At 45.3% G+C, this 12,988-nt stretch overlaps 1 protein-coding gene across 1 annotated transcript; it reads right to left on the bottom strand.

Moving 5' to 3' along the window:
* Positions 1-6,762: 6,762 nt before the first annotated feature.
* On the bottom strand, positions 6,763-12,582 carry LOC306733577 (bromo adjacent homology domain-containing 1 protein; the record flags this gene model as incomplete). The annotated part of the gene is made up of 6 exons (XM_079214846.1): positions 6,763-6,952; positions 7,326-7,417; positions 9,151-9,230; positions 9,400-9,559; positions 9,834-10,192; positions 10,863-12,582. 6 exons carry the CDS (start codon positions 12,580-12,582, stop codon positions 6,763-6,765), a joined length of 2,601 nt encoding a protein of 866 aa, XP_079070972.1.
* Between the last annotated feature and the right edge of the window lie 406 nt (positions 12,583-12,988).

Below are 12,988 nucleotides of genomic sequence, written 5' to 3'. Positions count from 1 at the left end.
GCGCACACACACACACAAATAAAAACCACACACACAGCAGGGTGGGACCGTGCAATTTGCTGTTGCACGCAAAGTTGCAGGCAAGCGCACAATTACGCACCCAAAAAGAGCTTACATCAGGCTGCCATCCGGTGTGGCCGGCCCTCGTGCACCGTAAGGATGATGGGATTCTGAGATTAGGGAGCAGAACTTGATTAATTACAGTCATCAAGAGGACAATAAGCCGGACGTGGTAATTAGACCGACAGAGAAAAACAACAGGAGCCGACGATGAAAAGCCAGTTTGGTGATAGTGTCAGGGTCTCTCTCTCTCTCTCTCTCTCTCTCGTTCTCTCGTAAGCTGGCTTTCTGTCTATTTTGCAGTCGCTGGATTGATTTATTTTTTCTGCAGCAGATGCTTCTCTTTGCTGACCTGTGAAAGCGTCCTGGCCACATAGAGGAAGTCCACCGTCCCCAAGAATGTAAAAAGAAATACAAAAATACTTTGCACTAGATTTCTTCCTCCAGATGTTACACTCTAATAAAAAATAAAGATAAAGCGTTGTTGACCAGGATTGAATGTCAATGGGTCATGTGAACTTTAATATAAACAGAAGCGGGGTTTCAGCTTCCTCACTTCTCTTCACTCCTTTCTCGTCACATTTCTTTTGTCTTCTCGCCGAGTCACACTTCCTGTTTAGTCTGTGTTCATTTCTCTGTGTGTTCACATAAGAGAAACAGAGAGAGAGACGGACCGTCACTTTATGTGTGTGTGTTTGTTGGTTGTATAAATAGGAAATAAACATCACAGAAACAATCTAAAAATTTGGGAGAAAATATAACTCACATTTAATGGAAGATAAGAAGTGATATAATTCATTGTTATTGTTAATATTATTCTTTAAGACATAACTAACTCTGTATACTTAAAATGTTACCTTAACATACAGTCCTGTATATTAAATACATGTACTGTGTCTACATTCTTCATTCACTGTATGTATATCATTCTTATTCTTATTATTGAATATTCACTTATTTAATTCAGTAAATTGAATACTGCACTAACCGATTATTAGTTTTTTTCTGTATATTTTTATTCTATATTTGGCCTGGATAAGACTGCAATTAAGGAAAGTACTTTATCCATCTCTCTCTAGTTATCTTTCTGTCTTTCTGTTTCCACCCTCATCTGTCTATCAAGGGGTCTCGTTCCCCCCCGTATTTTATACACGCTGGTCTCGGGTCATTTCCAACAGTTCAACTCTTCTAAATGGTTCCAAATAAATCCACTCAAAGAGCTCTAAGAGCACGAATGGTAAGGGGATGAGTGATGTGTGATAGGAAAGTCTGAGCATCCCAGAAGTAAACAACTTCACAAAAATCTAATTTATATGAAATCTGCATCACTTTAGAATATTTGCAAACGTGAAAAAAAACTAAACAAGTATTTTTTTTAAGTTTCTTTAACTTCTACCAGAATGTAAAGACTAAAGAGCCATGGCCTATTTCATGAAACTGTTTGAAGGTGATGTGTGTGCAGATTCTGAATGCAAACACAATCAAATCTCACCCGAAACCACCCAGCAGCCAAGAGTCTTACAGCAGAGCGGCGCACCTGAGAGGTCAAAGTGTGCAGCTAGTTATATTATGAGACAGTAATCGTTGGCTGTTATCCCTGTGTAACAGACACTAAGGACCTGTGTGTGTGCAGGACATTCCTAATGCCCTGGGGCCTGTACAGGGATAAAGGCCAAAGACAGATAAGGACTCTGCTGACAGAGGACATGAGCGGAGAGGGACAGGAGAAGGTTGAAGCCCGTCGCCTGCCGTGTTTAAATTAAAAGACGACTTTGCGCTTTATGGCGTAGATGACAAGGTCAAAGTGGGTTTTACTCTGACCTGTGCATGCTGCCTCACTACCTACCTCCTGTGGACATCGTGCAGCACAACAGCTGCATGCCGGAGGAATTTAACAGACTTCCTGTTGACCTCGTGCCATGAGAGCAGCTTCCTTTTTTTTGTTGCACAATGTCATATAGAATGGAAAAACACTGCAGGAGAAGGTTTCACTGGATTTAAACGTAATAAATAAAGAGTCACACACACATTTCCCCAAAGGACTTAAAATTTATAAATATTCTTTCAATGGAACATTAAATCAGCAGGGATGTTATATAATTCTTCCCAAAAGAAAATCCAAAAGATTTTCCGAGAGCATGACAAAGTGACAATAATCTGATACACACGTTGCTTCTACTTCAAAAATATCTAGACTTTTTTTTTTTACTGTATATCCCGCCGTATTTTCCAAATATATCAAAATATATGCTGACGATAAGCATCAATACAGACCACACAGAAAGCAGAAACTCATGGGTTGGTCGGGTGCTTTTCGTTTTTTGACTCATGGAGTGAACGTACTTCCTGTGTGGCATCAGTCAAGGTTACTCGGTGTTTGACCCCTGCCATTGTCGACACCCTGCGTGCACAGACACCGACTCCTCCCGAAGTGCTGGCCCTGCCTTGTTGCCTCGGCAACGAAGGACGCAACCGTGTCCATGCAAAGCTGCTATATAAATTAAGTCAATAAATAATAACATACAATCTAGTCCAGGTTATATATTTTTTGCAGGGCTTTCAAGCACTTGGGAGGATGACGCATGGCAACGTCATTTCCTTCGTCTCCTTTCCAGGAAGCTCCTGCATCACCCAGTAGCCAAAGCATAAGGATGCAAGGAAAGAGGACGAGGAGAGGGAGCTGGTGAACAGCGTTGGGACGTGGCCACAAGACTGTTCTGCGAACATAAGATCCCTGCCCTCTAGGGGACAACCACCGTCAATGCACGTCTGAGGGAAAGGCAAGGGTGACCAGCTGATTTGGGTTTGACCTTCACTATATTAAAAGTTCCTTTATTTCCTCTCAGCACACCGGAAAACAGTGTTGCTTTAATGACTTAAATAAGGGACTGTATGGAAATTATTATGAGGGGAGATAATTCTTTTATTTTATATATTAAAAATAAGCCTCCACTTCAATATAAATATTTTCTTTGGACCCTCCCTCTAACTTACAAAAAAACTGCCATACCCCCTTCAATATCTCAAAATAACATATTTATGGCAAACAACAAAATAGGGAAATACAGCCATTCTCTATTAGTGCTGATAGACGTTAACCTTAGAATGAATGTAAGAAATATAATTCTCTCCTGCTCTCCTTAGTCTCTTAAGCAAAGTAAATACGTAACCCTGCATTTTTTCTCCCCCCCAATAATTATCATACAGTGCTAAATTCCTGCCTTTAACCCTGTATGATATTGGGCTAAACTTAGAGAAGGAAACCCTGGGCCCAGAGGACAGCCCGCCCCGTCTCAGGTAAGCTGTCCGTTTCTCCCCTCACAGGAAGAATTGATAAAAGCTCAGGTGACCATGTTGCATTCTCCCAAACGTCACACTTAAGGTCGGTCAGGTTCGGCAGGAGAGCCAGAAGTCGTCTCTTCCCTCAGGTTTTGACTTTCTAGGGGTCTCCAAAAGGGGGGGAAATCCAATCTGTATACGATTTCACTTCCGCTCTCCCGTCTGTCAGGGTGTGCTTTGGTCTGGTCTCCACACCCCTGACGGCTAAATGATATGAACTAAACAACATTTACATCTCTGTCAACAACCACCACTCAACCATTTCATTTCTAAACGTATAAGTTACAAATAAACAGAAATAATTTCTATCCTGGAGCGCATAAAACAGGATATAGTTCATCAATTAGACACAGTATTTCCAAATAAGTTAAATTGAAATCTTAATATATTGTATTGTTTACTCCATTTAAATATTTTTCTTTTCTTACTTTAAATATAATTATTACAGATCTTGCAAAAATACTACACTTGGCTGTCTGCTTGTTGGCCCGGTGCTTACTGGATTCAGATATGTACACTTCATTAGGAGCTCCTCGCTGCCTTTTACCATAAACCTTCAGCCACATCACCGCAATAAGTCCCTTCATCCTGTCATTTGGTCAAATCTCAATTAACACTGTGATGACTTCAAACTAATTTCCAACAAAACCAAAAAAAAATGCATATTCTTTTTTTGATTTGTGAAGTTTGTTTTTCCAAAAATAGTACGTCTAAAAATATATTGCATATGCCATCTTAGGAAATCGACATAATAAAATATTCTTAATAAGGAGAAATTGTAAAGTAGGAGAATATATATATATATTACCTCTTTAAAGAATCTGGGCGTTAATAGAAATAAAGTAAACACCCAATCATCAGGATTTGATTTTAGGAGTCACGGTGCTCAAATAGAGAAAAAGTTCAAAGATGGCTTTAGATTGTTACGGCTTGTCCAATGTTGGAGAACGGGGCGTTTGCAGGAAAGCAATCGGGTACTCTTTACATAAAAAAAAAAAAAGGTACACACACTCCGACGCTACTCGTTTTCTGAGCGACAGTAAAACACTTGCAGGTCAAAAGGCAATGCATGAGTGTGGCCTGAAATCCACCACAACTCAATTAAGTGTGGAATTGAACACTCTCCCCAAATCCAAATACACATCTAACATAGTGCTACGTTTGTCCGCACAGCACTTCAAGGCCTCCGTCCACATGCCTTTTTCCAATCTAATCACATTAACAGAATGTGTGTGTGTGTGTATATATATATATATACTGTGTGTCTTCCATTGGATTCAACAGGTTGTGCGTCAGGTCACATGACACTGGCCGACACTGGCAAGAAAAAAAAAAGCAGCCATGACATCCTGACTGTTTCCTTCTCTACGCCACACACACACACACACACACACACACACACACACACACACACACACACACACACACACACACACACACACACACACACAGTATGTTCCCCCTGGTAAGATAACAAAAAACGTAATTAAGGAATGGATTAGTGCAATACAATAAAGGGAACAAGGGCAGAAGTGCTGACGAGGGCAGAAGGGCGAGGGAGGAGACGGGGACTCTGGCTCGTGTGACATCCTTTGGTTTATCTTTAGGGGAAGGAGAGGGGGGAGATTTGGGGAAGAGGAGGAGGGAGAAAAATAATAATTGGTGTGGATGTAGAACTACAATGGGCAGAGTCGACATTAACGCAGCTTGAGCACAGCAGATCCATGACGTGAGAAGTGCACAGTGTTTCTAACCAGTTCAGAGCTGCATCTGGAAATCAATTTTCAGGTGATTATGAACTAAAGGAAACATAGTAATTCATATTATATTCCATTTCTTCCAATAGATGCCCCTAAATTCTTCATCCCCTTCCTTTCCAAAACATTGGGAAGATTTCATGCTTTTCCTCGTTATACATGTAAATTACCTGAATATCTTTATGTGTTGGGACTGTTGGTTGAACTAAACAAGATACTTGACCATCGTGGCCGTTGGAAAACCATATTAAAAAGGCAATATCATCATTTTGCAACACTTAATTGACAAAACGACGACAGAGTAATGACATTGATTGTTTGTTGCAGCCCTAAACCGGTGCCGTTTGTCCAGTGATCGTGTCATAGCTGTCAGCTGTCTATTGGGAATACAGTACACCTGTTCGACCACCTCCTAGTTGTATGTTGTGACGCTAGCTGCCTAAAGCTCGACCTGCAAGTCATAAGGCAGGTCACAGGGAGCAGCTGTGGTGAAAACAAATACGAGGAAAAAAAAGATCAGGACCGTTAAGAGCCTCTCTAGCACAGGGCTTCTACGAGCCGGGGACTGTGGCTGAGATAAAAGTTTGTTTGAAAATGTGATTTCAATAAGAAAAAACAGCCATTTGGAGCCAACGCCTGACCAACGCGACAGAAGCCCTGCTCTAGAGCGACTTGGTTGAGGAATACTCCGTCTCACAAACTCCCTTCGGGTACAGTATTTTAGTTTGCGCAGAGCATCGCTCGAGATGAAAATGTTTCTGTCAGTGTCACACAGGAGAGACGACGGGCAAAGGGAGCGTCGCTTCCTCTAAAGCTGCTTGTTTGGTTTGATTGCCTGAAAGCCTCCTTAAAAAAAAAACATCACACATACCCACATTTATCCAGTTATTCGCACCGACAACACTCGCTCTTTCACATACACACACACACACACACGCGCACAGAAACGGCACAACTGAGACAAACTCAAATCAGGAGAAGCAAGACGCCGCCACTCTCCGTTAGCTGCTCCTTCAGCCTGGCTGGTTGTTGAACGCCGGTAACCTGGAGCCGGCAGCGCAGGCGTGCGTCCCCCCCCCCCTCGAAGAAGCAGCTCGCCGCCGGACCGTTCCTGAGCCGTTGGCGTACAAATGGAACAAACATGATTGTTGTGCTAAGACGCTTTGGGGGAAAACGCGGTCCTGACAGTGGCACAGTTCAGCCTGGTGTTCAGCATTCCTGGCAGGCGAGAAGGCGTGGGGGAGGGGGATGCACACAAGCCTCCATGTGAGGAGCTCAGAGTGCTGAAGAATCCCAGCTGATGAACGGAGTCTCTCTCCGTCGCTTATCCAAAAACCAGGAAATATTGGTGCTCTTTTATTGAGAATGATTTATGTATCACATCGTAACCCCTTTGTCGTCAACTAAAGGGATCTGTGCTTCATAATGTGTCGGACACTTTTTGCTTCATCTCCAAAACCATACCCCACCCCCTCATTCACTCTGATAACTCGTTAACATCCCCAGCAGAAAATACACGGGGGTGTGTAGTCCTTTAGCTCGCCGGCGCTCTCTGTGCAGGAGGGAGGAGCCACGTTATGATTAATTCAGACCTCATCTGACCCGTCTACTGCAGGTTCTTCAGGACTCGACCGAAGCGAAAGTCGTAGACGTGCCGGCAGAGATACACCAGCTCGGGGTCCACGTCTATGGGCAGACAGCGGTGGGAGGGGGGAGCGAAGTCGGGGCGGCAGGGCACCACACTGGTGCTGCCGAGTGGGGTGCCTTCGGCACGCCGCTTCACCAAGGCACAAAATCTGGGAAAAAATATTATAAGAAGAAGAAGAAGAATCAAAAGGGGACAGAAATCAAATATGTCTTCACGCTGCTGTGGCTTTTGCGTGTGTGTGTGTGTGTGTGTGTGTGTGTGTGTGTGTGTGTGTGTGTGTGTGAAAAATAACGAGCAACTGAACTCGAAACAGATATTTGCAATTGATGTCTAAGCAAATGTTGAAGGCCTGGTGTTCCCTCGTTTCATTAACAGTTTCAGTGTCACAGATGTGCGATAAGAGAGAAAAACAGCCATCCAATTATCGCAGAAGCCGAGCCGTTAATGAAAAGGTACAACTCCAAACCTTTTGAATAAATACATCTATTGCTGGGGTGTGTTCCTGCTTTTTTTGTACTTACCTACAGTACTGGGCGAGTGGGAGGACGTAGCATCTGTCTTCTATGCAGGCCACACTATTTTCATCCTGATGCCGAGAGGCGAAGATCTCATTCTGAAAGCAACAGCGGGTGAACAACGTCACATCAACACAAGTGTCTCCCGTGCAGCCGGCGGAGGAGAGGCTGCGGAAACGACTGCACGTTTCAACCGTGCGCACACAGGAGGCCGCAATTGTTCACGTGCAACAGGACAGTGCCTCTGCATGTTTCCCAAAAATATATAAATAAAAACACTGCTCAACACATGCTGTGCTGTTTCGCTTTCTAACTGTGGAATCGCTCTCCTCTCTTCCTCTCAAGACTGAGGTGGCAGGAGATATCATCATTTGGCCTTGTGGTTACACCGAAGTGCTACCCAGCATTCAACAGTTTCAGGGCTGCTGAGGGAGAAATAATAATACTGTCTCCAGCTGCAGTTTGTTCATTATTTTCCTCATGCATTATCGCTGATAATGAACGAATACATTGATAATTGCAAAATTTCTATTATAGCAAAAAGCAATAAATGTGGGAACGGAAAATAATCTCTCCTCCCACATTCAAACACATCAGATATGTCTGTTAAACTTGCACAAAGAAAAAATATTATGAACAAGCCAAGAAGAATTTAATCTATTTTCTGTCCGCTTACAATCGCTATAGGAGGTTCACTTTGTCCAACTTTAAAGTGTTTGTAAAACATTATTGTAGCAGCAGCAATGTTGTTAGTCGGGCCCTTCTTGTGGCAAACCTTTCATTTTAAATGATGACAGTGTGTCTTTATTTCATTGCAGTGGGACTGCCAGTACCAGGATCTATTAAACAGCTAATCTCACTATGTTTGCTTCATTGTAAATATTATAAATCCCAATATTTTCTGCTGAATAAATGTCATAATGAAATGAGAAATCATGTGAATATATACGGTCAAAATATGTAATAAGTCACAACTCCGCTCCCTGCATTTCTACACAATGCGTTGTGGAAATGTGTCCTGATGGCATTTTAACATCTGCTTGTTAAAAACTTGCTCACACTTAATGAGACAGGCCGGAATACAGGAGTGGATGAATAAAGTTAACGAAATGTATGTTTTTTTTCTTCATCTTCAGAAAATCGAGGAATCGACTGAATGACCCTGTAATGTACTTTAAATTTAGCAAATTAATGTTCTCCCACTGATTTATTTTCATTGTTTTCGCATGCCCACTTTACCTCTCATCTCCCAAAATGCACAAAGATTACTCCACTCAGAAATAAAATAGATATTTGTTTTGTAATTTCAACTGCTGTCCCAGCAGAATCTCAGCTCTTTAATAAAACATATTTTTTTCACACAATAGTTCAGTTTAATGCTGGTCATTTTAGTTTAATTCCAGGAGTTTTGTTTTTATTTCACGTGGCCTATTATTTCCTCAGCCAGTCATATTGTCTCTGCCCTGTTTTACGTGTACCGACTTTGAGATGTTAAGTAGCATAATGTAATCAAGTCATTGTGAAAATATGAAAACCGAGTTCACTTCAATAAAATCTGTTATTGTAACGAAAAGCAGCAGAAACAACATTTTTATTTCAGTTTTTAAAATGTATTGGATTATTTCACGTGTTCATGGTTACATTATATATATTTTCTCTGTATATATATTTTCATATGATTTGTGTTTATCATTAATATACATTAAAATAAAAATACTAAAGTGCATGTTTTTTTTCCATTAAATGTGCACATCTCCACATCACATGTTAATTTACCTCAGTCATGTCTTTGTAACATTTGATGAATGGGAAACATTAAATCGAGCCTCACCTCACAGTGTGCGCTGGGATCTCGGCCTCCCTGTGTGTGCTCAGGTCGGTAGTACCAGAAAAGACTCATCATCAGCTCTCCTGAGGACACACACACACACCCACACACACACACACACACACACACACACACACACACACACACACACACACACACACACACACACACAGGTAAACAATCTTGGCCATTTGTTCCTCCGCCCTTCCCCTGTATCTTTCCGTGATTCCGCCCCTTCCTCGTCTCCTTTACCTGTCTTGGGGTCTTCCCACAACGCCGATATCTTGGCGACATAGGGGAGGGTTTTCTTCCTGGGGCCCGATCGCAGCAGCACCGTGTCTCTGACATGTATGACTTCCCCGTCCCGCTCCACTCCCTCGTAACACTGCCGCGGGGCCGTCTCATCTTCTCCCTGAGACCGACATAAACGCATGCACAAACACACAGCGACAAGGACAGATATAATTCTCATTATAAAAAGACAAAAAGAGATCTGTCACACAATGCTGTGTGGTCAAAACACAATTACACCCCCCCCCCCCCACCCCCACCCACCCATGCTACAGTTTCGGTATTATCAGGTAGTGGGAAACAAGAAAAAGAAAACAAAATAGCCTCACTAGAGAGACAACCAGACGAGAAGTTCTCTAATCTCCTGCTCATCCTCTCTACTCGCAAATACCTACCGCAATAAAGACCTCCCTCTCCGTTGGCATCCCAACAGTCCTCCAGCCGTTGGTGGCCCGTCTGCGGCTGACTCTCTTTTGTTTGCCGCTGCTGAAGCTTGGCAGGGGCGACGGCTGTTTCTGGGGCAGCCGCGTGCGGCCCATGGACGGGGAGCCGGTGGCGGGCTCGTTACTCTGAGGGCACTCGGTGGCCAGCTTTAACCGGGCCTGGGGCTGGTCTCGCCCCGACAGAGGGGTCAGCAGGTGGGGCTGAGTCTGGGTGGAGGTGGGCACGCTGGAGAGAGGGCAGCTGGAGATGGGCAGGGAGGGGGGGACCAGGAGGGAGGGGCTGTGATCACCCTGAGGGGAGGAGTAGCCCTCTGGAAAAAATAAAAACACTTAAATCACACAGCAAGAAAACAGCAGAGATGATGCACCTAAAGTTAGACTACGTCACGCTGCAGTTTGCATCCAAATCAAACTGTCATTACTTCTCCAAAGGTTACATAAAATTAGCTAATTGCATGGCTCCTGTGTAAATCGGCTTAAAAACAGCATGCTTCTTCTATGTTATTCATCAGTGCAGCTGATATATATATATATATATATATATATATATATATATATATATATATATATATATATAGAGAGAGAGAGAGAGAGAGAGCACAATTGTTATGCAAAACATTACATATGAGCCAAGAGCTCCTTATCAAGGAATATCTAAGTCACAGCCTCAAGCTTTGTACGATATCAAAGCTCATACCAACAAAAGAAAACAGAAATCTTCACACTTGATGGGCAACACAACTGGCCGGAGGCCAACAACAAAGGGCTCTTTAGTTATTTAAGTCGTATCTCTAGGATAAGGGTTTCTTTAAGTAATAACAGCTTCACAAAGAGGATTACAGAAGTGACATAATAGTGAGTGGGGGGCGAACATTCAACCTGCTCCAGATCTTGTTAAAGACGCTAAACGTGGTTGTTTCGCAATTGTGATGCTTGTTTAACGCGCTTCCTTTGCTTACTTAATCGCCATTCTCCACTCACCTGTTTTGATGCCGTGTGTGCATCCAGCGCATCGAGTACTGAAGGAGCAACCCCTGCTGGTGACAGGAGGCATGGCTCTGTAGGCATAGCCACTGATCCCGCAGGCGTCACCGTAACAGGGCGAGGCCACCGAGTTGCAGTAGGCAGGGTGGGGCAGGCCCGAGCCGTGGGACATCCGCGGCGGCCCCAGCAGCTTGGAGCCGGACGTCCGATTGGGGCATAAACCGGAGGGGGCAAAGTTCAGCGGTCGCGAGGCCATGCTCGCCGACGTCGTTCTAGTGTGTGTCGGGTGGGCGATGTGGACGTAGTAGCTGGAGAAGCAGTGGTCGGCGGTGCAGAGGCAGGGATGGGGGCTGAGGGTGAGGGCCGCGTGCGGGTGGGAATGCGGCAGGGCCGGCGAGGTCACGAGGCACTCGCGCTTCACAGGGGTCATGGCCGAGTTAAGCGGCGGCTCCTCCGATCCCCCATAGGGCTGCTGGCCCAGAAAGAAGGCCAAGCGGTGGCAGTATTCCACCGAGCCCTCTGGCGGGCAGCAGTAGTACGGGCTCAGTTCCGTCTCCAGCTGCTCTTCCTTCACCTGCTTCAAGGGGTACGCGAGCATGCTGCGGGACTGGTAGCCTGGTTTGGTCAGTCGGCGGGTGCAGCTGCCGGTGTCCCACTCCACTTTGGGCTCAAAGTCTGCCTTCTTCTTGCAGGCCGTGCAGCCGCTGTGCAGGGGAGCCACCTTCCTCCCCTTCCGCTTTTGTGAGCGCCCCTTGTGTTTGACCCCAGAGTGCCGCTTCGGGGTCGAGGCCGCGGCGGGGGCCTTGTAGTCTGATGTGATAGTTGCCGTGGGTGCATTCTTTACTCGCTGTTTAGTGGTGGCAGAGGAACTGGTCAACTTCAGCAGGGCTGCGGCGTTGAGTCCAGCCAACCTTCTCGGGGCGGGGGCATCCAGACTCTCCTGACTCATCTCCGCTCGGTTGACTTTGGCCTTCTTGACCTGCTTGGAGCTTTGGCACCGTTTACTGTTTCCCCGTGTGGCCTTCGGACCTCCGGGGACGCCGCTTCTGGCCGGTTTCGATACCAGGGACGTCGCTCCGTTGGTGGGTTCTTCCTGTCTCCTGGCCAGCTTAGCTGCCGACTGAGCGTCAGTACCTCTTTCGAGCAGCAGACAATTCACCGCCTCGGCATTGAGAGAGGCCAGCCTGCGCTTCCGAGGTTGCGGGACATGAATACACCCGCCACGACTCGGGCTGTTTGACTTTGATTTGGTTTTTGGTCGAGACTTTGCCTCTTTTCTTTCGATGCTTTTCAACTTTGGGGGTTTGGGTTTGAGAGACGCCTCCCTTCGCACCCTTTCTCCAGAACTCTCTTTCTCTCGGATGCTCTCCTCCAATCGGGTGAGGAGGACGTGACAGCTGAGCCCCTCCCCATCTGAACCCACAGCCCGCCCACGCAACGGATACGACTTCCTGTCCCGTTTCTTGTCCCGCCTCCGGTCCAGTTTTCTGTTCTGATCCGATTTTTCTGTCCTCCCTTTTTTGTCCCTCGCCCTCTTGGCCGTGACTTTCTTTTGCTTGATGACCTCGCTGATCTTCTTCGTCCTCCCGAATCGAAGCGAGCGCTCGGTCCAGGCGTCGCCCATGGCGCCACCATGTGGCCAAAGAGGGCAGCTGTCCCACCACTCGCCGGCCCCGGCGCTCGGCCTGGGGGAACCCTTCTGCTTTGCGTGAGTCATCACATGCTTCTCCACGGGGCCTAGAGATAAGAGACCGACAAGGAGTCAAAACCTATGCTTGTCCCAGTTTCATTGTGCGCTTACAATGTTCACAACGCAGTTACTGACAAACAAAGCGTTTAATTAGATCCATAGAGAACTGGCTCAGCCCTAAACATCTCATAACATCTTTTGTTCCTTATAATCACACAGACAACATTTGAAATCAGCAGCACCACAGTTCTGGACATTTCCAGACCAGATTGATGGTCAGGGCCGACATTAAGGAAGTGGTGAAAGGTGTATTATGGACCAAGTAGTGAACTTTTTTACATTACAATAAACGAGACAAAGCTGGAGGTGCTTTTGTGGTGTGGAAAGTTCTGAGGCATGAAGAAAATGAAAGCAAGCAAGAGCCAAGGAGACA

This window comes from Taurulus bubalis, assembly GCF_910589615.1.
Source record: "Taurulus bubalis genome assembly, chromosome: 3".
Taxonomy (NCBI): domain Eukaryota; kingdom Metazoa; phylum Chordata; class Actinopteri; order Perciformes; family Cottidae; genus Taurulus; species Taurulus bubalis.
This window is presented reverse-complemented; position numbering and strand designations above follow the sequence as displayed.